Source organism: Aotus nancymaae, unplaced genomic scaffold (genome assembly GCF_030222135.1).
Source record: "Aotus nancymaae isolate 86718 unplaced genomic scaffold, 86718_ANA_hifiasm-v0.15.2.pri h1tg000046l, whole genome shotgun sequence".
Classification (NCBI taxonomy): domain Eukaryota; kingdom Metazoa; phylum Chordata; class Mammalia; order Primates; family Aotidae; genus Aotus; species Aotus nancymaae.
Window position 1 is genome coordinate 27,659,125 of NW_026988460.1, and position 24,986 is coordinate 27,684,110.

General features: G+C 42.9%; 1 protein-coding gene across 2 annotated transcripts in view; it reads right to left on the reverse strand.

Moving 5' to 3' along the window:
* The window catches only part of EEFSEC (eukaryotic elongation factor, selenocysteine-tRNA specific), a 270,247-nt gene that overhangs the window by 155,828 nt on the left and 89,433 nt on the right, over positions 1-24,986 (reverse strand). For both annotated transcript variants that reach the window (XM_012435371.3, XM_064362160.1), the window contains exon 2: positions 14,113-14,320. In XM_012435371.3, the coding sequence (XP_012290794.2) occupies positions 14,113-14,320 (208 nt within the window). The remainder of the gene's footprint in view (positions 1-14,112; positions 14,321-24,986) is intronic.

Below are 24,986 nucleotides of genomic sequence, written 5' to 3' on the forward strand. Positions count from 1 at the left end.
CAACTTCTCTCCAAAGTGTGTGCACAGATCATAGCTGTTAGAACCTTCCAGCAGCACCGCTCTGAGGTACCGGCCTTCTCCCCTCCCCACTCTCAGGGCTCTGTGACTGCCCTGGGATGAAGTCCAGGCCCAGGGTGGTGCACGAGGCCCCCCTGGGTCTGCCCATCTCCCCATACTGGCTCATCTCAGCAAAAGCCCTGGGTATCTAGGTTTTTAAAACTCAAGCTCACACTGTTGCTCTCACCTCCTTCCCCTCCTCTCCTAGGCAAACCTCACCCAGGCAATGGCAGCCTGAAGCAGGATTCCAGCAAGAAACCTAGGACTAATTTCCATTCCACAGCCAGTTTATGTTATTTCACCTCACTCATCCTCCATTTCCCTATCCAACAGGAGATGGCATGACCTAGACTTCACAGGTTTGTCTCCCAGACTGAATTGACTAACATGTGTAAAAGTGCCATAGGAACCCTGGGGACTGCTGTAACCACCAGCCATCTGTACCAGCACACCAGCCACAGATGGCAGCACCCCTTCCCAGTGGTCAGTTCCTTGGCATGTACTCCATATTTTGAACCTCACCCCTGCTTAGTCATCACATGCCCTTCTAGAGTTAGTCCTCATTCTTGACTCCCCAGCCAGAAGCAACTTTGTCTTTCTCAGAATCCCCTTGCTGCTCTGAGAAGCCACTTCAGCTCTGGCCTTTAACTCCGATGCCAAGCAAATTCCCTAGCTCACCTTTGCCATACATAGTCCAGGTACTCAGGCTTTCCTGCCCAGTTGCACAGGAAGCTCCTCAGTTGGGAGGAGCTTAATTCAACTGGCCTTTGAAACCTCACCCCACTGCCCTGACCTAGTTGGAGCAAACCCTTGAAGAAAATCAGTTTTATTTTTTAAAGACAAGAGAAGTAACTCTGAGGAGGCTAGAGTTCCCTAAAGAGCAACTTAAACAATCTCAGGAGCCACTCATTGCTCCAAAGGTCAGTGTGACAAGATGACTTCAGTTCAGTAGGGAGATTCCAAACCGGGCCAGAGACCTACCTGTCAATCAGTTCTAGAGTAGCTCAGACACGACGCACTGCCCCCACAGAAGTGGCAGGGCTTAGGTCTTTGCCTTGAGAAAGGCAATACCCAGAAGGAGAAAAGAGAGCCTGGAGAGGGAAGGAGGGAGGGAAAAAGAATTCACAAAGGAAGGAACAGTGAGGAGAGTGAAGGAAAAAGGAAAAGGAAAAAATAACACCGAGAAAGAAAGAGAAGAAGAAAAGAAACACAGGAGTGAAAACAAGGAACAGGGAGGAAAAGAAGTCAGGCTTCTCTGAGACCTGCTCTGTACCAGCCACCAGCCTTGGTGGTGTCCATACCATTGCAATAGCCCATGGGCAGGGGCTCAGGTACCATGTTCAGAGAAGCTATGACTTGCCCAGGAAACCCAGGGAGTAAGTGGCTGGTCTGCAGGAGTCCAGAATCCAGGCCTCTCCCATAGGAGAAAGAGATGGATAGGAGAAAAATCCATTCTTAGCAGGGAGCAGGGGCTTCGTCTACAGAGCTGCCCGAGCCAAGACCCAGCCATGTACACTGGCTCTGCTTCCACACCCTGAGCCTGAGGCTCAGAGAGACACAGAGGGGTAGAAACGTGCATGAGGAATTCCAGAGATTACCCATAAAGCTTTTGGAAATTCAATTATCTTTATCCAAACCCTTTTGGGCAACATACAGTAATAGAACATAACAGCGTGTTAGGCCAGGTGTTTGGCCCTCTCCCAGACTCAAGAGAAGTTGGCCTTTCCAACACCCTGAACATGCTACACAGTAGGGCACCCTGGCTTCTGGCTGTACAATGGAGACCCAGCCCCATGGAGCCCTGAAGAGTAGAGTTTAACAGCCCCTGGACTGGTGTCTGGGTTCTAGGAGTACAAGGGGCTCCAGCCAGAGACAGCAGACACATAGCTCTGCAGTGCAGGCAGGAGCTGACCTGGTGCTCATTCAGGGACTTCTGTCCCTGTCATCCCACTGTTTCCTCCAGACTTCCTTGGCAGCTATAGTAGGTTGTGGTGCTTGCTGGGCCTAGATGTGCTGACTGTGCATGCAGGCTGACGTTTGTTAGCACACAAAAAAAGTTTCAGATAAATTAATATGTATATATATACACAGACACATATATATACACACATATATATTCATAACCCATATAAAGATATATAAACAAATAAAATATAAATTTTAGGTTTGATATAGATTTCAAAACCTCAACATTTATCAAGTCTCACTTTTCTCAGTATTCAACCCAGATGCAAAACCTACCTCTGAGGAAACTAAGAATCCAACTGATTCCATGAACCATGTATGGGAAACACCTAGGACAGTACCAAGCACACAGCAGGTGCTCCACGTGCTACAGCTATTATTCCTACACATCCACGGTGTGCCAGGCTCCATGTCAAATGCTCCCTCTTATTAAACGCTCTAAGACCGAACTTTTCAGCTCCCCTTTTACAAAGGAAGAAATAGCAGCTCAGAAAGATGGAGTGAGTCACCCAAGCACACACAGTTAGTCAGCCATAAAGCTAATATGGAAAACACACCTAGTCAGAGTCCACTCAGTAGCAGAGAAATCCCTTGAGACTGGCATTCAACCCATCCCCAGGGAGGGAGTCAGGATCAATGGAGTCCCTGGTGGGCTCCAGGCAGAGGGGTCTGGCTAAAACAGAGAGAAGGAAATAGAAAGTGTTTAAAAAGCAGGAAGAAACACAAATGGAGTCTGGGGGAATGATGTATCAAGGATGCTGTCAGATGATAACATTTAGTGGAAAAATAAACAGAAAAGCCTAGAACACAGAACAGTGTCAATGTTGCGATAACAACTACCTCAAATTATGTACATGCAGGAAAAGCTGACAGGGACCCTGGGGGAAAAACACTTTAATTTGATGCATTGAAAAGATTGTGGGTACATTTTTATCTTCTATTTTGATTTCTGTTAACATTGATAAATGCTTATGCAAGAGTAATTTTAAATGCTTTCAGAGATAAAGAAATCACAAAGAAAAACAAACAAAGAGTTTGACTATATAAAAATTAGAAACTTCTGTATGTCAAAAAAGCAAGTAAAATTGAAAGACAACAAATGCAGAAGACTTATTTGTAGCAAATATGATAGGAAAAGGGTTAACAGCAATATCTTTAGTAGTGTTAAACACTCCTGAAACTCAAAAAAGCATTAAAATTGTAAGAGGCAAACAGACAAAATTTTTATATGGGCATAATTCCCACATACAAAAGCACAACTGTTCAAAACACTTAAGGAATTAAAAAACCATATATTAAAACAAGAATAAAATACTATTTCTACTGAGTTACCATTTCTACTGAAATACCATTTTCTACTCAGTTTCAAGTATATTTTAAAAATACAAATTAAAGTCATCTGCTGACATCTGTGTAAAATTGGTAGAATACTTCTGGAAAATAATATGGCAAGGCACAAAAAAAGGTTTAGAAATGTTCAGACCCTTTGATGTAGTAATCTCACACCTATCATGAGGAAAAAAGTGAAAATACAGTCTAATGATGTACAAAGATGTTCACCCCAAGGCTTTATTTTTAAGAACAGAAACTTAACCCAGTCTAATAGGTCAACAGAGTAGTGGTTATGTGAGCAAATGCTATGTAAAATGTTAAGTAATAAAAGTAGAAATAAAAATGTACATCATATTTTTATGTCTGTAAAAAAAAATTGTAGCCTCACAACTACAATTTTATGTTAAGAAAAGTTGGGAGGAGGACTCTACAAAGTTGCAGGGTACAAGTTCAAAAACCAGGTGTGTTTCTATCCACCAACAATGAACAATCCAAAATAAATTAAGAAAATAATTCCTTTACAATGGCATTCTAAAAGAATCCAATACTTAGGAATAAAACTAAGAGACAAAAGTCTCTTAATTTTATATGCTAAAAACTACAAAACACTGCTTAAAAAAAAATTAAAGATGACTTAAATAAAAAGATATGCTATGTTCATAGATTGAAAGATTTAATGCTGTTAAGATGTCTCTACTACCCAAAGAGATCTACAGATGCAATGCAATACCCGTGAAAATCCAACAACTGCCAAGATGGCTGAATAGGAACAGCTTTGGAGTGCAGTTCCCAGTGAGAACACAGAGGGTGAGTGATCACCACATCTCCAAATGAATGTTTACTGCCCATAGACCAGGAGATTCCCAGGCAGAAAAGTGCCACGAGTCTCCAGCATGGCTCTTTCAGCCGGCGCAGTGAGTCTCTGCACAAAAACTCACAAAAATCTGGGTGGCCATTTCAACTGGCACCTGGAATGCCTGGGAGACAGAGTCACCCATTCGACTGAAAAAAAGGGGGCTGAAACAGGGAGCCAGGTGATCTGGTGTGGCGGGTCCCACCCACACAAAGACTAGCAATCTGAAATTCTCTGGATTGAGAGTTTCACAGCAAGCACAGCTGGACCCCAGACGGTCCAGCTCTGTAGGGGGAAGGGCATCAGCCATTACCAAAGCAGTCCACCACTACTGAGGCAGTCCGCCATTACAGAGACAGTCTGTCATTACCGAGGCAGTTCTAACTATACCTCTATAAACAAAACTGCAAGGAAGTTCACACAGCAGCTGGGCAGAGCCCATGGCAGCTCAGCAATGCCTCTGCTGGCAGACTGTGACTAGGTTACCTCGTCGCTGGGCAAGGCATCTCTCAAAAAAGGCAGCAGCACATCAGGAACTTACAAATAAAGCCCCACCTTCCCAGGACAGAGCACCTGGGAAAAAAAGGCGGTTATGAGTTCCACTGCAGCAGACTTAAACGTACCTGCCCAGCAGCTCTGAACAGAACAACGGAGCTCACAGCTCAGGACTTGAGCTCTGATAAGGGACAGACTGTCTTCTCAAGCAGCTCCTCGACTCCCATATATCCAAAGAGACACCTCATAAAGGAGACCTCAGGCTGACATCTGGTGGGTAATCTTTCTGGGACAAAGATAACAGAAGAAGAAACTGGCAGCAACCCTTACTGTTCTGCAGTCACTACAGGTGATTCCCAAGCAAGCAGGGTCTGGAGTGGACCTCAGCAGTCCTACAGCAGAGGGGCCTGACTGTTAGAAGGAAAACTGAAAAACAGAAAGAAATAACTTCATCATCAACAAAAAGGACATCCACTCAGAGACCCCATCTGAAAGTGACCAACTACAAAGACCACAGGTAGATAAATCCACAAAGATGGGAAGAAACCAGTGCAAAAAGGATGAAAACACCCAAAACCAGAACTCCTCTCCTCCTCCAAGGGACCACAACTCCTCACCAGCAAGGGAACAAGGCTGGATGGAGAATGAGTCTGATGAATTGACAGAAACTGGCCTCAGAAAGTGGGTAATAACAAACTTCTCTGAGCTAAAAGAACATGTTCTAACCCAATGCAAAGAAACTAAGAACCTTGAAAAAAAGGTTTGATGAAATGCTAACAAGAATAAACAGCTTACAGAAGAATATAAATGAATTGATGGAGCTGAAAAACAAAACACGAGAACTTCGCAAAGCATACACAAATTTCAATAGCCGAATCGACCAAGCAGAAGAAAGGATATCAGAGATTGAAGATCAACTCAAATGAAATAAAACAAGAAGGCAAGAATAGAGAAAAAAGAGTGAAAAGAAATGAACAAAGCCTACGAGAAATATGGGATTATGTGAAAAGACCTAATCTACGCTTGATAGGTGTACCTGAATGTGGCAGAGAGAATGAATCCAAGCTGGAAAACACTCTTCAGGATATCATCCAGGAGAACGTCTCCAACCTAGTAAGGCAGGCCAACAATCAAATCCAGGAAATACAGAGAATACCACAAAGATATACCTCAAGAAGAGCAACCCCAAGGCACGTAATCATCATATTCACCAAGGTTGAAATGAAGGAAAAAATGCTAAGGGCAGCCAAGGTCGGGTTACCCACAAAGGGAAGCCCATCAGACTCACAGCAGATCTCTCGGCAGAAACCCTGCAGGCCAGAAGAGAGTGGGGGCCAATATTCAACATCCTTAAAGAAAAGACCTTTCAACTTAGAATTTCATATCTAGTCAAACTAAGCTTCATAAGTGAAGGAGAAATAAAATCCTTTACAAACAAGCAATGGCTCAGAGATTTCATAGGCCTACCTTACAGGAGCTCCTGAAAGAAGCACTAAACACAGAAAGGAACAACCAGTACCAGCCACTCCAAAAACATATCAAACGGTAAACAGCATCGACATACTGAAGAAACTGTATCAACTAAAGGGCAAAACAACCAGCTAGCATCAAAATGGCAGGATCAAATTCACACATAACAATATTAACCTTAAATGTAAATGGGCTAAATGTCCCAATCAAAAGACACAGACTGGCAAATTGGATAAAAAGTCAAAACCCATCGGTGTGCTGTATCCAGGAAACCCATCTCACATGCAAGGATACTCATAGGCTCAAAATAAAGGGATGGAGGAAGATTTACCAAGCAAATGGAGAGCAAAAAAAAGCAGGAGTTGCAATCCTAGTCTCTGATAAAATAGACTTTAAACCAACAAAGATCAAAAGAGACAAAGAAGGATATTACATAATGGTAAAAGGATCAATGCAACAAGAAGACCTAATGATCCTAAATATATACTCACCCAATACAGGAGCACCCAGATACATAAAGCAAGTTCTTGATGACCTAGAAAGAGACTTAGACTCCCATAAAATAATAGTAGGAGACTTTAACACTCCACTGTCAATATGAGACAGATCAATGAGACAGAAAATTAAGACGGATATCCAGGACTTGAACTCAGATCTGGACCGAGTAAACCTAATAGACATCTATAGAACTCTCCACTCCAAATCCACAGAATATACATTCTTCTCAGCACCACATCACACCTACTCTAAAATTGACCACATAATTGGAAGTAAATCACTCCTAAGCAAATGCAAAAGAATGAAAATCATAACAAACAGTCTCTCAGACCACAGTGCAATCAAATTAGAGCTCAGGATTAAGAAACTAACTCAGAACTGCACAACTTCATGGAAACTGAACAACTGGCTCTTGAATGTTTACTGGATAAACAATGAAATGAAGGCAGAAATAAAGATGTTCTTCAAAACCAACGAGAATGAAGACACAATGTACCAGAATCTCTGGGACACATTTAAAGCAGTGTCTAGAGGAAAATTTATAGCAATAAATGCCCACATGAGAAGCAAGAAAAGATCTAAAATCTATACCCTATCATCAAAATTGAAAGAGCTAGAGGAGCAAGATCAAAAAAACTCAAAACCTAGCAGAAGACAAGAAATAACTAAAATCAGAGCAGAACTGAAGGAGATAGAGACATAAAAAACCATTCAAAAAATTAATAAATCCAGGAGCTGGTTTTTTTTGAAAAGATCAACAAAATAGACCACTAGCCAGATTAATAAAAAAGAAAAGAGAGAAGAATCAAAAAGATGCAATAAAAAATGATAAAGGGGATAACACCACCAATTCCACAGAAATACAAACTACTATCAGAGATTACTATAAACAATTCTATGCACATAAACCAGCAAATCTAGAAGAAATGGATAAATTCCTGGACACTTACACCCTCCCAAGCCTAAACCAGGAAGAAGCTGAAACCCTGAATAGACCAATAATAAGGGCTGAAGTTGAGGTAGCAATTAACAGCCTACCAACCAAGAAAAAGCCCAGGTCCAGATGGGTTCACAGCCGAATTCTACCAGACGTACACAGAGGAGCTGGTACCACTCCTTCTGAAACTATTCCAAACAATCCAAAAAGAGGAAATCCTTCCCAAATCATTTTATGAGACCAATATCATCCTGATACCAAAATCTGGTAGAGACTTAACAAGAAAAGAAAATTTCAGGACAATATCCATGATGAACATAGATGCAAAAATCTTCAATAAAATACTGGCAAACCAATTACAACAGCATATCAAAAAGCTTATCCATCACGATCAAGTAGGCTTCATCCCGGGGATGCAAGGCTGGTTCAACATACACAAGTTTATAAACCTAATTCACCACATAAACAGAACCAAAGACAAAAACCACATGATTATCTCAATAGATGCAGAGAAGGCCTTTGACAAAATTCAATAGCCCTTTATGCTAAAAACTCTCAATAAACTAGGTACTGACGAAAAGTATCTCAAAATAATAAAAGCTATTTACGACAAACCCACAGCCAATATCATACTGAATGGGCAAAAACTGGAAGCATTTCCTTTGAAATCTGCCACTGAACAAGGATGTCCTCTCTCACCACTCCTATTCAATATAGTATTGGAAGTTCTAGCCAGAGCAATCAAGCAAGAAAAAGAAATAAAGGGTATTCAATTAGGAAAGGAGGAAGTCAAATTGTCTCTATTTGCAGATGACATGATTGTGTATTTAGAAGACCCCATCGGGTCAGCCCAAAATCTCCCAAAACTGATAAGCAACTTCAGCAAAGTCTCAGGATACAAAATCAGTGTGCAGAAATCACAAGCATTCCTATACACCAATAACAGACTTGAAGAGAGCCAAATCAAGAACAAACTGCCATTCACAATTGCTCAAAGAGAATAAAATACCTAGGAATACAACTAACAAAGGATGTAAAGGACCTCTTCAAGGAGAACTACAAACCACTCCTCAAGGAAATAAGACAGGACACAAAGAGATGGAAAAACATTCCATGCTCATGGTTAGGAAGAATCAATATTGTGAAAATGGCCATACTGCCCAAAGTAATTTACAGATTCAATGCTATCCCCATCAAGCTACCTATGACCCTCTTGACAGAACTGGAAAAAACCACCTTAAACTTTATATGGAACCAAAAGAGAGCCAGCATAGCCAAGTCAATTCTAAGCAAAAAGAACAAAGCTGGAGGCATCATACTACCTAACTTCAAACTATACTACAAGGCTACAGTAATCAAAACACCATGGTACTGGTACCAAAACAGAGATACAGACCAATGGAACAGAACAGAGGCCTTGGAGGCAATGCCACACATCTACAACCATCTGATCTTTGACAAACCTGACAAAAAACAAGCAATGGGGAAAGGATTCCCTGTTTAATAAATGGTGTTGGGAAAACTGGCTAGCCATGTGCAGAAAGCAGAAACTGGACCCCTTCCTGACACCTTACACTAAAAATTAACTCCAGATGGATTAAAGACTTAAACATAAGACCTAACACCATAAAAACCCTAGAAGAAAACCTAGGCAAAACCACTCAGGACATAGGCATAGGCAAGGACTTCATGACTAAAACACCACAAGCATTGGCAACAAAAGCCAATGTAGACAAATGGGACCTAATCAAACTCCAGAGCTTCTGAACAGCAAAAGAAACAATCATTAGAGTGAACTGGCAACCGACAGAATGGGAAAAAGTTTTTGCAATCTACCCATCTGACAAAGGGCTAATATCTAGAATCTACAAAGAACTAAAACAGATTTACAAGAAAACAAACAAACAAACCCATTCAAAAGTGGGCGAAGGATATGAACAGACACTTTTCAAAAGACGATATATATGAGGCCAATGAACATATGAAAAAATGCTCATCATCACTAGTCATTAGAGAAATGCAAATCAAAACCACACTGAATACCATCTCATGCCAGTTAGAAGGGCGATCATTAAAAAAATCTGGAGAGAACAGATACTGGAGAGGATATGGAGAAACAGGAACTTTTACACTGTTGGTGGGAGTGTAAATTAGGTCAACCATCGTGGAAGACAGTGTGGTGATTCCTCAAGGACCTAGAAATAGAAATTCCATTTGACCCAGCAATCCCATTACTGGGTGTATATCCAAAGGATTATAAATCGTTCTATTATAAAGATACATGCACACAAATGTTCGTTGCAGCACTGTTTACAATAGCAAAGACCTGGAACCAACCCAAATGCCCATCGATGATAGACTGGACAGGGAAAATGTGGCACATATACACCATGGAATACTATGCAGCCATAAAAAATGATGAGTTCATGTCCTTTGTAGGGACATGGATGAACCTGGAAACCATCATTCTCAGCAAACTGACACAAGAACAGAAAATCAAACACCTCATGTTCTCACTCATAGGCGAGTGTTGAACAATGAGAACACATGGATACAGGGAAGGGAGGATCACACACTGGGGTCTGTTGGGTGGGACTAGGGGAGGGACTGTGGGGGCTAGGGAGTTTGGGAGGGATAACATGGGGAGAAATGCCAGATATAGGTGATGGGGATGGAGGTAGCAAACCACATTGCCATGTATGTACCTATGCAACAATCCTTCATGTTCTTCACATGTACCCCAGCACCTAAAGTGCAATAAAATACATTTAAAAAAAAAATCCAACAACTTTTCCACAGAAATGGAAAAGGAGATTCTCAAATTCAAGTGGAAGTGCAAGAAACCCCAAACAGCCAAAACAATCTTGAAAAAGAACAAAGATAGAAGAGTCATACTTTCTGACTTTGAAACTTACTACAAAGCTACAGTCATCAAAGCAGTGTGGGACTAGCCTAAGGACAGACATATAGACCAATGGAATAGAACAGAAAGCCTAGAAATAAACCCACACATATATGGTCAACTGGTTTTTGACAAAGGTAAAAGGGGAAAGAAAAATCTTTTCAACAAATAGTGCTGGGAAAACTGGCTTCCACATGCAAAATAATGAAGTTGAACACTTAACTTATATCATATATAAAAATTAACTCAAAATGGATCAAAGACATAAACTGAAGAGCTATACAAAATTCTTAGAAAAAAAAACACTGGAGGAAAATCTTCATGACATTGGATTTGGCAACAGTTTCATAGATATGACTCCAAAAGCACAGGCAATTAAAAAAAAAGAGATAAATTAGACTTCATCCAAATTAGGAAGTTTTGTATATCAAAGGACATTATCACCAAAGTAAAAAGAAAATCTACAAAATAGGAGAAAATATTTGCAAATCAAATCTCTGACAAGGGCTCAATGTCCAGAATACATAAAGAATGACTACAATTCAACAACAACAACAACAAATAAACCAACTTAAAAATGCACAAAGCACTTGGATATTTCTTTTAAAAAGATACACAACTGGCCATTAAATACACGAAAAGATGCTCAATATCATTAGTCACTAGGGAAATGCAAATGAAAATTATGATGATCTATCACTTCATATCACCTAGGATATATTGAAAGGAATTAAAAGCAGAACATTGAATAAATATCTATACATCCATGTTCATAGTAGCATTATTCATAATAGCCAGGAAGCAACCTGAGTGTCTACCAAGAGAAGAACAGATAAATAAAATGTGGTATATACACATAATTAAACACTACTCAACCACGAAACAGAGTGAAATTCTGACATATGTTATGATATGCATGGACCTTAAAAACATTATGCTAAGTGAAATAATCCAGACGCAAAAGGCCAAATAGTAAATGATTCCATTGATATAAGGTACCTAGAACAGGCAAATTCATAGAGATGAAAAGCAGGATAGAGGTTCCCGGGATGGGGGGTAAGGAAGAAAGGGGAGTTATTGCTTAATGGATATAGAGTTTATGTTGGGGGGTCATGAAAAAGTTTGGGGTATACATGGTGGGATGGGTACACAGCACTGTGAATGTATTTGATAGCTCTGAATTGTACATTTACACGTGGTTAAAACGATAAACATTATATGTATTTTACCACAATAAAAAAATGTGGAAGAAAAAGTAGGGGCAATATTATGCATAGTTAAAAAAAAAAACAAGAAATGAAAAAAACCAAAAATGCCAGCAGCTGCCATTTGAGAAAAGAAATCTTTGGGTGGTCTCTTCTTTCTTTTAACTACTTTTCTCCATTTTCCAAGTTTTCTTTCAATTACTCTTCAGACAGAAAAAAATACATTTAATGTTTTACACATTTTTTGGGTTTTGATAGATACATGGCTCACCAGTCCACGTTTTCCCTTTATAGACAGAACGTTTCTTTACATCTGGACTGGCATTTATGAAGGATTTACTTAACAAGGGACCATAAGAAAAGGAAATAGTCACTTAAAATAATTTGCTGCATGGAGGCAAAAGCTAATATTTAGTAGGTCACAGGCCCACTGATCACAAGCCCTCAGGGTGACAGTCCTCTCCTTTCCCTACCAGCCTGCTGGTGCTACATGAAGGCAAGAGGGGCTTCCAAGGACCCTCAGATGGACAATTTCCTCTGGATGTGTGAAAAAGTCCACAATTTGACCTTCAGCCAATAAACTAAAATAGAAACAGTAATTTACACAAGCAAATGAGAATTTTCCTTAAATTTAATTAATCAAAACTGTTACTATCAATTTACCCTTAAATGTACCCTAAGCCCTTCCCTGAAGGTCCCATTTCTACAGTAAATGATACTGAGATTGTACAGGATTTTTATGCAGGAGTCCAAGAGACCTGTTCTGCCTTTTCTGACAAGTAAATAAAACGACAGGGAGATCAAATAACTCACTAAAAAGAAGATATAATTTTTTATCTTCCTTTTTACAGTCTCATATCCACTTCCGTTGGGAATAACAAAGTCTGAATTCTTATGCAACACTTATCTAAATGTGTCGATTTTATCGGATTGATGAATTTTGCTAACAAAAGGCAGCGCTAGGAAATCTTTTATGACATATTTGGCCCATTCACAGGGCTGGAGCTTTAATTTAACCAACTTGAGAATTCTGAGGGAGAGCTGCAGGTGTTGGATCTGAAAAAAAACATCATAAATGGGAAGGCATATCAATCTTTATGACAGGGAAACAAAAACACTCTCTACTTGCTTGCCCTCCACGGGCAGAAGAAGGAGAGGTGGAAGTGGCAGGATATTGTCTCAGGCTGCATAGCAAAGAGGAAGCATCCCTGTCTCCCAGTGACCGCTATTTAGTATTGATCAAAAGGGACTGGCCCAGAAAGGAAGAGAGAAATTGATAAACAATAAGGTCTGCCAACACTGTGCTCAACAAGGACATTTTCTCATTTTCTTGACCACATCAGAATTAGTCATTCCTGTGGCCACCTGAGCAACCAGGTGGCTTTCTGTCTCACAGTCCCCCTGTGCCTCCTGCTCCCCTACCCTTCCCAGTAATACTGCCAGCTTTCTTCCATACTTACTGTGATCAGGGCCAATTGCTTGACCAGGAGAATCTAGTGGATTCTCCTGCTAGAGATCTCCCCAAGCCACCTCCTCCCTCCATGCTCTGCCTCAATGCAGAGCAACACCTTTCTCCCTGGTAAAACCACTACAGCTCAGTAGCCTCTGCTGTCAATGCCTCCTTCTCCTCCCTGCTGCCTCCTGGGTCCTCCTCACCAAGCCAGCCTTCTACCTGCAGCCAATGATCTCCTAATGAAAAAATTCATCTAGACACCCCCTCCATAAAATTCCTTAATAACTTCCTACTTTCCACAAGATAAAACTGTAAACTCCTTGGCAGGAGACGCTAAAAGGGTCCTTTGTGATTTGGTGTTTCCTAGTCTGGCCTCCAGCAGCAACATCCATCTGTCTGTCCACCCAATTTTACAAGCTTCTATAACAGAAACAACCAGTCATCCACCAAAATGCATCTTCCTCTTTTGATAATCAAGTTGTAGAGAAGCAGATAGCAAGAGAACACAGTTCCTAGCCTCTCTTGCACCAATATGTGTAGGCAGGACTAAGTATGGCCAATATGTGTAGGCAGGACTAAGCTTTAACCAAGACAATCTAAGTAGAAAGGATGTGAACCCTTCCTGGTCCAGGCTTTGCACACTGGGCACACATTTCCTGTGTTCCCTCTCCTTCCTGTGAGCTGAGACACAGAAGTGCTCGTGGCTCATCAAATTCTAGTGTTTTTATCCTCCTGCGGTTTTTGGCCTATTTCAGAAACACATTAGCCTTTATACAATTTAATGCAGCCCTTCTGTGAGCAAACGCCAGGTTGAGATTACACTTACTAGGACAGGAGGCTGACACCTGCCTGTCCAATCCATGTTTGTGAAATGAACATTCCCTTCTGGGAAGCCCCAGAAGCCTTCTTATGCAGGCTTCTTATTCCTGTCATTAGCAGACCTACTTGGTGTTCTCTAGGGTCTTCTGCATTTTCTTGGTCATTTTATCAATTGTTGCCTGTCTCCTCCCTTCAGCTAAGAGGTCTATTTTGTTCAGCACCACGACGAGCTTCTGGCAGGCAATCTGGCCGATCACAAGGCATTCTGCGGACTGTGTCTGCATCCCTTTGGTCACATCGATGACCAGCATCATCAGATCAATGATCTGGGCCCCTGGGATAAGAGAAGAGAAGGTTAGAAAGGGAAAAGAGGTGGTGAGCCCCACAGAAAGTTGCCCAATGTCCCATGTCAGACAAAGCACTGCGGTATAAGTGAGTAAAGTGGAATAAATGGTGACTACATAGCTCCTGGCTGCAGGCCCTGTGCTAGGCACTTGGACCTGAAGCTTCAGAACCACCATGGCAGATGAGGAAACTGAGGCCCACAAAACACAGAGAGCTTGCCCAGGGTTGCACTGCTAACACACAAGAGAGCTGGGTTTAGGTAGAGGCTTGTCTGACTCCAAAACCCATGCCTTTCTATTGCACCAATCCTATCACTTTCATTCCATTTGACAGAGGAAGAAATGTCCTAGCAGGGAAAAAAAAAATGTTTTGTGCTAGGCTTGGCAAATGCCTAGCTACTTGCCCTTGCTAAGAAATGAGAGAAGGACTGAGTGAGTAGAGGGGGCGGAAGCGGGAGGGTTAGGGAGTGGGCAGCATCTTTTCCTCACAGCACTATGGCTCACTCCTGTTCCTTCTGGGGTGACAGGAGCATCCAAGGTTCAGCAACATAATCGCTGAATAGTGTGTGTGTGTGTGTATGTGTGTGTGTGTGTGTGTATGCTTGTGAGCATCATCCTACTGTACAGGACACCTGAGCTGAACAACAGCAGGTAGACAGACAAGTTACAAAAAGTGAATGAAGGGAAACTGCTATAAATCATGTTAGGAACATAATGTTAGCCAGTAAAGTGACTGTTTCCTTTTTAATGGGATTTGGAGTCATTTCAACAAGAAGGGTGTAACTTCAGATTGCAGGAATATACAAACATTCTCTCTTTTAAAGTAAGAATAATTACATTTTGAGTTTATAAGAATGCCCATGAAGCATTTTTCGGGATCAGATTATGGTCACTGGCAATGCAGAGGAGACTGCTCTGTGCATGATTCTGATGACTGCCGATTCTCTATCCTACTGCTGGGGACAGAGGGAAGGCAAGGAGGAGGGAGAACCTTTTCTTTTTTGAAGGTACCCTGACTATGCGCACTAGGTCAGTTTACTTAATCTCCAGTAATCTTGTGTTTCAGATGAAGAAAAGGAGACTCAGAGACATAGGTCTAGATCATGTGCTCTAGATCACACAGCCGACTAGTATTGAAGGCACTAGAAACCAAGGCTCCTGAACGCCACTGCTGAAGAATTCTTCCCACTGTTCTAAGAGGCCTCTTGGTCATCACTGTCCTGTGACGCTCCTCTGGCCTCCCCCAGGAGAATGGTGTGTCTCTCTGACATCAGGTAGGCCTAGATATGTCCCAACTCTCCTGTCTCCCCCTCTGTTTCTCCCTGTCCATCCTCCTTTCCTCATCCTGCCAGCGGGGGCCACAGGGCTAGGCCCAGGTGCATGCAGCAGCAGCAGCATCTCCTCTGCCAGGTCATGGGGGCAGGAGGGCCCCGGTCTCTGCTACAACCACAGAAGACGGACACTGGCTCTATCATCTACCATGAACATGACAGACTATTAAATAATAAACAGACTCAACTGGTCTGATAGACTCCCTCTCATAGCTACCGAATTACCAGCTCGCCTCTGGACTCCTTCTCTGTTCCAGCTGTAGTTCCCATAGCCCATGGCAGGCTCATGCTGGCTACTCCCTAATGGGCTGCTGCAGCTCAGACATGGCCCTCCAAACTCCATCCTCCAAACAGCCTCTCCAAAGGCACTTTCTAAAACTATATAACTGATGCGTATACTGCTGGGCAGGAGCAGAGATGGGGGTTAACTGGTATAACCTCTGCGGAGGCACATAATCTTTGACCCAGCCAAGCTCACAAAACATCCCTGCAGCATGTTTGTTATAGCTAACGTTGGAAACCAAGTAAATGTCCATCAGCAGGGGACAGATTGAAAACAAGTATATAATGCTATAATGCTGTGATAGAATACTATACACCCATTTAAAAGAATGAAGAAGCTCTTTATCTATCACTATGGAATGATATCCAAGGTGGAGTGAGTGAGAAGGGGAAGGCACAATGTGCAGAGTGTGATTTGTGTTGAAAAGAGGATAAGGCATAGATGTGTATGTGTGAGCATGTGTGTGGGTGTCGCATATGAATACGTATTGCTTCTACACGCATAAAATATATCTGAGGGAATGCAAAAGAAACTAATGACTTCGCTGTCTGCTGGAGACAGAAGATGAGTTGGAAGGAAATTCTTCTCTACATTCTTCAGTTCCTTTTCATTTTAAACAGGGGTGTGTAGTATCTGCCCCAAAATAAAATTATAATTTTAAGTGCATAAATAAATACAAAAAAACACAGACCTGACCATGCCCTTCTCATGATAAGAGTCCCACTGTCCTCTTAAAAAAACCAGACTACCCAGTGTGGCTTTGGGGACTCCTGTTTTTTAACTCCCAGTTGCTTCCTACTTGCCTTGTGCCAAGCACTGTGCTGTGTGCTTCACAAACCCTTTCCTGGGCTTTTCGCCCTCTCCCCATGGCCCCATGACACTTGTGCTTCCCTCATACAAGCTGAGCCCAAGCCTTCCCCACCCAGAAGATACAACCAACTGTCTTCTGGGTCCTCCTAACTGTCAGTAAATCTGGGAACTAGCCACAGGGCTGTGAGGGTGGGTCTTGAGGCAGGATGAGATAAAACCCAGTGGGGAACAAGGAGGGAGGAACACACTGGGGCCCCAGTGGTGTTTTCCAGTCTCCATCTTCACAGCAGAATGGATCCTGCACTGGCCCTATGGGTCTCCATCTCTTGTGGGCAAAGCTGTGCCCAGAGAACCAAGGCCACTCAACCTTATGGGTTCCTTAAGGACTTCTCCAGAGTAATTCTGACTATCCAAGTTCCCTCTAGAACTTAAACATGCCCCACTACCTAGCCCCTACTTTATAGATGAGGAAGTCAAGGCTTTAGGGAAGTCTGTTGACTGCTCATAGTTATATAGCAGGTAGAGGTGGCAGATAAGAGACCTGAACTCTGGTGCCCAGGCTCTTAACTCCCATGCCACACAGCCCACCCTGTCCAGTGGGGACCCAGCCCACAATCTCCCCGCTTCAACTCTCCACTCGCCACCTAAGAATCAAGGTAGGACCCAGGTAGACTCTCACCCACTTCCCTGCCTTTTTGCCCCTGCTCCTGCTTTGCCCAGAACACCTGCCCAGGTTCACTTGCCCCTCATCCTTGATGCCCCACGCTGAGGGTTCAAAACCAAGGCCTTGGTTTTCAATCTGTATGCACAGCAGAAGACCCACCTTGGGCACAGCTAAATACATCATTGTTGGACTAATGCAGCAAATGTCCACATCCCTGCCTCTTTCACTTTATTCACCAGGAATCTGTTTCTTTTCTCTAACGGTCAATTTCCTATTGGTATATATAACTATCCAGGAGGGGAATGAGTCATGTGGTCCATGCATCAGGCCCTCTTGCTTCTCATGCCTATTAAGATCCTGTGGGTGGGAAATGAAACTGATTGACAGACCCAGAAAGCTAAGCACAGATAGGACCCAAACACTCAGGAGCCAGTTGGGATTTCATCTAAAGCCTGATTCAGCATCCACAAGCTGTCTTTGTTTCAAAAGGCCAGGCTCTTGAGCCGACCCTCTGCAGCGCAGCCAGCACCAGGGACTTCTAAAGAGCCCAGAGGTCAGAGGGACTTGACTGGCCACACTGAGAACCAGAGTAGCACTGGAAACCCAGGGTCAGCACCAGGCAACTGCCTGGCAGCAGCTCTTAGTTACTTTCTTTTCTTCATCCAACTTTTGATCAGACGACAGGAAGTGACACAATGTCCTGTCTTGCCTTTTTCAAAATCCCTAGTATTTTCATAGAATGAATCAAACAGTACCCTTCCCAATTCTCATGAACCCAGGGTAGGAAATTGCTCTGAGACTGGAGGGACATAGAGAGTGAGTGGGTGGGAAACACAAGACAAAAAAATTGAGGCTTATAAATGACCCTCTATACTTCCCAATCTATCAGAGTTTTTCATCTAGTTGTACTGACTATAGCATGCTTAAAAGGTTTGCAGAATAATTATAATAGGGTTAAAGTTTCTCAGTACTTTTAAAAATTATAATTTCCAATTCTGTAAATTATATATCATAATCATTTCAAAAATAATGAAAAACTTACAATGGTCAGAATATAACAAAGTGTAAGTTATCTGTGAGGTGTAATTTTCCTTCTGGGACTGAAGGAATAAAATATGTTCAGAAAAAAAAATTTCAGCTGCAGAAACTTAACATTATATTTTGAACATATTTTAGCAACCTCAAAATAATATTTTTTTAAAAAAAATCAAAGCTGTGGTCATTCTAAGAAGGAGACATAATATTAAATTTAAAATAAAGAATTTTTTTTTATTTTCAACTTATATTTTAAGTTCAGGGGTGCATATGCAGGATGATCAGGTTTGTTAGGTAAATGTGTGCCATTATTTATTTATTTTTAAATTTTAGAGGCAGGGTCTTACTGTTGCCCAGGCTAGAGTGTAGTGCTGCAATCATAGCTCACTGCAGCCTTGAATTCCTGGGCTCAAACTTAGTCTCCCAAGTAGCTGGGACTACAGGTGCATGCCACCATACCTAGCTTATTTTTAAAAAATTTTTGTATTGGCAACAAAAGCCAAAATAGACAAATGGGACCTAATCAAACTCCACAGCTTCTGCACAGCAAAACAAACAGTCAATAGAGTGAATCGGCAACCAACAGAATGGGAAAAAATTTTTGCAGCTTACTCATCTGACAAAGGGCTGATATCCAGAATTTACAACGAACTAAAACAGATTTACAAGAAAAAAACAAACAAGCCCATTCAAAAATGGGCGAAGGATATGAACAGATACTTTACAAAAGAAGACATACATGAGGCCAACAAGCATATGAAAAAGTGCTCATCATCACTGGTCATCAGAGAAATGCAAATCAAAACTACATTGAGATACCATCTCACACCAGTTAGAAAGGTGATCATTAAAAAATCTGGAGACAACAGATGCTGGAGAGGATGTGGAGAAATAGGAACACTTTTACACTGTTGGTGGGAGTGTAAATTAGTTCAACCATTGTGGAAGACAGTGTGGTGATTCCTCTAGGACCTAGGAATAGAAATTCCATTTGACCCAGCAATCCCATTACTGGGTATATATCCAAAGGATTATAAATCGTTCTACTATAAGGACACATGCACACGAATGTTCATTGCAGCACAGTTTACAATAGCAAAGACCTGGAACCAACCCAAATGCCCATCGATGATAGACTGGACAGGGAAAATGTGGCACATATACACCATGGAATATTATGCAGCCATCAAAAATGATGAGTTCGCGTCCTTTCTAGGGACATGGATGAACCTGGAAACCATCATTCTCAGCAAACTGACACAAGAACACAAAATCAAACATCGCATGTTCTCACTTATAGATGGGTGTTGAACAATGGGAACACATGGACACAGGGAGGGGAGCACTATACACTGGGGTCTGTTGGGGGGAAGTGGGGGGGACAGCGGCGGGTGGGGAGTTGGGGAGAGATAGCATGGGGAGAAATGCCACATATAGGTGAAGGGGAAGAAGGCAGCAAATCACACTGCCACGTATGCACCTATGCAACAATCTTGCACGTTTTTCACATGTACCCCAAAACCTAAAATGCAATTAAAAAAAATAATAATAATAAAAAGACAAATAAACATGAATTTAATTAAAAAAAATAAAAAATAAAAAATTTTTGTAGAGATGGAGTCTTGTTATGTTGTCCAGGCTGGTCTCAAACTCCTGGCCTCAAGAGATCCTCCCACCTCAGCCTCCCAAAGTGCTACAAGGATCACAGGCGTTAGCCACTGTACCTGGCCAAAATTTGTTTTTGACTAGTGACTTTTAAAATATTCATTGGACAATGTAAATACATTTCATCGACAATATAAAACTGCAGTGGCAATTTATATCCTACTATTATTATGACCATTTGCCAAATACATCAACTCTCTCTGTGCCTCAGCTTCCTCAACTTAAATGAGGACGATGATACTGCCTATGTTATTGGATTGCACTGAAGATTCAATGAGATCACATATGTAAAGGGTTTGGAACAGTGTCTAGACATATGAAATCCTCAGTTATATTAGCTGTTACCATGGTTTTTACTTCTACATCTGCTATTATGGCATGCACAGTGGTGGTCTACATGTCTTCATCTCCTCTTACCTGCATCTCAACACCAGCTCTGCAATATGGGCATTACAAATGGGAAAACAGGCTGGGCCTGTAATGCCAGCACTTTGGGAGGCTAAAGTGGGCAGATCACTTGAGCTCAGGAGTTCAAGACCAGCCTGAACAACATGGTGTAACGCGGTCTCTACAAAAAAATTCAAAAATTGGCTCAGCATGGTGGTGCACGTCTGTAATCTCAGCACTTTGAGAGACTGAGGTGGATGAATCACTTGAGCTCAGGAGTTTGAGATCAGTGTGGGGCAACATGATGAAACCCCGTCTCTATAAAAAATACAAAAATTAGCTGCGCATGGTGGCGCATGCTTGTATTCCCAGCTACTCGGGAGGCTGGGGTAGGACGCTCACCTAAACCCAGACAGGTAAAGGCTGCAGGTCAAGGCCTGATTATACCACTATTCTCCAGCCTGGGTAACAGAGTGAGACCTTGTCTAAAAAAAAAAAGGAAAACAAAGGGTCAGAGAGGTGAAGTAACCAAGTCAGGTCAAGGAGCAAGGATTCAGAGGGATTTGAACTCAGTCCACTGATTTTGCTCTACAACAGTACCCTACAACTCTGAGCAGCAAGATCTTATGTCCAGAATAAAACAATTGCTCTGCACAAGCCCCTTGTTGGTGTTCTAGGACAAAACGAACAGGTTTTAGAGGTCCCCACCTCAAAGCGCAGCTCCCTCAGACTCCAGGGTGAGAGGAGGTGCCTTATAATCACAAGATGATATCATTATTGCAGCTGTTTTTATTCATTTATTCAATGTATTGCCTGTCTCCTCATTGTACAGGCAAGAAAACTAAGACTGAGGCAGGTTAAATAACTTGCCCAAAGCTACCCAACTAGGGGCAACAACCCAGGATTTATCAGAGTCCAACACAGGTTGCAGCTGTCCCAACCCTGACTCTCTGCTAAGGGCAAGGGGTGGGGGGCAGCAAGACTTCAGTCACATGGTAGCCCATTTTGCTGAAAGAGCAAGGAGACAATCAGTTTTAAGGAGAATTAGTTTTCCACCTTCTGCAATTTTCCTGAAACAGGGTAAGCCTGGACTTTCCCTCTCAAATTCCCACTGGTACCAGGAAGGTATGGGACCGACCAGCAGTGTCCATCCTGTCCTCCTCAGCACAGGCTCAGAGGATTTGGAAAAGGAAGGGGCTTAGCCAAAAGGGTCATTTTACAGAGCAAAGAAACAAGGGCCACAAATTAGAGGAATTAGCAAGAGCAGGGCTTGGAGGTCCCCAGGCTTGGAGATGTTCAAATCACAACCTTACTAGGAGCTTCAATTTCCTCACCCACAATCAGGACCTAAAGAAAGATGTCTATTGCCAAAGATTAGAAGAGACTCAGAGAGACACAGCCCTAAGCACCCTCAGTAAGCTGGAGCTCGTACTAACAGCTATGAGCACTGAACCTGGGCCCCATCACTCTCAGTTCAGCGGCAACAAGGCCTGCTATCCCCATTAGTCCACGTAGACCCCAGGCAAACACAAGTGGACAAAGGCTGCTGATAGAGTGGGCGAAGGGGAAAGGGGAGGAGAGAAGGAAGGCAGTCATGACCAGGCCCCCATGATGCCTGTGGCCTAGCACCCACCTGGGCACAGGGCAGCATGCCACACTTGTACACTCTCAGCCTTTCAGTTCAGCCCTCTCACTGAAGCCAAACATTCATACTGCCCACACTGCTAACAACCACCGGGCAACAGAACTAGCTGGCAATAGAAAAAGGTGCTGCAGGAGGTGCTATGAGTCTACAGGCTGGAGGCTCCTGGCCAGGCCTAGACCTTTCAGTGGGGACCAGGAGGCCAAAGAAGGCCCCAGTCACAGGAGAAGGTTCCAGGGCCCCTGGTCCTTGTTATCATCAGATAACCATTTTCATGAACAGTTTCAGATGGAGGGAAGTTTTGTAAAGCTATTTACCCTCTCTGTGCTCCATCTCCACATCTGTAAAACAGAAACAGTAATTGCATTTCTGTTTTCTAATGACAGTGGTGTCTACCACCATAGTTGGAAACTCAGGTTCCTGTAGAGGAGACAGCCCAGAGGGAGGGCATGTTTTGATCTGGGGCATGTGAGCAGGGAATTCATGGAGAGGGGTGCTGCCTGAGGGCAGGAAGAACAGGGCGGCAGCTTAGAAGCCCACCTCAAGTTCCAAGGCAGGCAGGGGCAAATGGGAAGCATCTTGCCCTGTCAGCCGCACAGCCTCAGGCAAGTACACCTCTTGACCTCTTGGAGCCTGGGATTCCTCCTTTGAAGATGCTGATGCCAGAGACAACACCGTAAGGAGGAGGAGGGCACCTCGCCCAGCCCCAGACTCACCAAATGCAAGCTGCTGTGAGTCTCACGATGCCCAGCACAGTAAGAGCTCAAGAACCGGTCTCCTCCTTTCTTTTTGATTCACATATATCCAAAGGTCTTGTGCCCTCCAGAGGAGGAAGAAGAAAAGTATTAACAGCAGCATGAAGCGAATACAAATGGTACCTCCCCCAGCTCCTGCAGACCCAGGAGCTGGCCCCTCACAGGGGTTCTTGGTAAGTGCTAGCCAACAGCCTGGAGCACTGTGTCCACCACTGGGCAGGACATCCTTAACTGTTTGAACTAGCCTGCAAAGGTGGGCTCCTCCACAAACATCCTGGCCAAATCCCACCAGACTCACAGGGAGACCCCTGAGCAGGAGAAACTGACCCAGCAGGACTAGTCATCGCTGTCCTGGTCCCATGATGCATTAACGTCAAACCCTGGCTTATTGGTTTCCAGGTAAACAAGTGGACCAAAAGAAGTTTAAGAAACTCCAAGCACCGGAAGTAACAAGTGGGAAGAGAGCTGACCTAGCGTCCAGCAGGACCAGTGTGCTGCCTGACTGACAAGAAAATCAAAAGAAGCAGACACAATCCAAATAACAGCCATTATGCACTTTGGGAGGCTGAGGTAGGTAGATTGCCTGAGCTCAGGAGTTTGAGACTAGCTTGGGCAACATGGTGAAACCCCATCTCTACTAAAATACAAAAAATTAGTCAGGCATGGTAGCACGTATAGCACATACCTGTAGTCCCAGCTACATAGAGGCTGAGGCATGAGAATTACTTGAACCCAGGAGGTGGAGGTTGCAGTGAGCTGAGATCACGCCACTGCACTCTAGCCTGGGCAACAGAGCAAGCTCAAAAAAAAACCTCCCAAAAATCCCGAACAACAGCCACTGTGGATTGAGAGCTGAATTGGAGCCAACGACTTCGCATCATTGGTTGCAAAGTGACAACTTAAAGATGCGTGAGGATCTGGAATGGGCATTGTGTAGCCTGTGCAGTGCCTGTTAGATATGCATGCACTGCCAACATTTACAACTTGAGAAATGTCACATAAAAATCTCCATGACTTAGCAAATGTGGTGAGACTGGGTCTTTGTCTGATATGGCTGAGGAGCAGCTGTCTCCTGGAGAACAGCCATGAATTCCCAACTTTATCCTGGTTCCTTCAATTCCCTATTGCCTCACATCCCAGCATTTATACTACCAGCCTGGCTCCCAACAGGCATTTGATTCTCCTTGTGATTTCTGCATTAGTTCTGATCCTCGCCACAATCCCCTGGAAGAGGAGATCTCCCATTTCTATAAAGAGAAATCTGAGGTCTAATTGCCCAACAGTGAACAGCAGAGGCAGGGATAAAACCAAGAGCTGTTTGACTTCAAAATTTCTGCTTTTTCTATTGCCAGCTGTCTCTTGGCCAGTCATGCATTCCTGAGTCCTCCGGGAACCCTAAGGCATCCCAAAGAGCAGGTGGGCGAGGCCCTCAGGATACAGAGGAAGGAGAACAAAGTGCATAACCTGAGGCAGAGTCCTGCAGGAGTAAGCGAAAGGAGACATTCATCACCACCTAAAGAAAGGCCAGGGCGAACAATGAGAGCATGTCAGCAGTGGAAGAACAGGAGGAACAACAAAGAGAGTTCATGTAAGAGATCAAGGTAAAAAATAAACAGCCCTGGACAAGAAAGCAGACAAATAGAGGTGCTGGACCCCCGCCAAAAGGAAAGAAAGCCAAAAAAACAAGAGATGCTAGAGGCTTATAGTAAAACACCCGCAGAGCTGGGAGAGGGAGGCGGGCAGGATGCAGGTCCATTTGCTGGCTGCACAACCTTGGATGAGGAGCTTTCCATCTCTGAGCCCCAAGGTCCACATCTGGAAACAGGGACAATCTCATAATTGTGACAAAGGGACAATGGTTAGCCATCTAGATAAAAATAAAATTGGATGTCTACTTTACACATGACATCAGAATAAGTTCCAAATGGATCAAAGTTTCAAACATAAAAACATAAAACCAAAAAAGTACTGAAAGAAAGAGTGAAAAAAATTTTTTATAACCTTAAAAGTAAAAAAATACCTAGGTAAGATACAAAACCAACAAACACAGAAGAAAAAAAAAGAAACACTGACAAATTCAACAA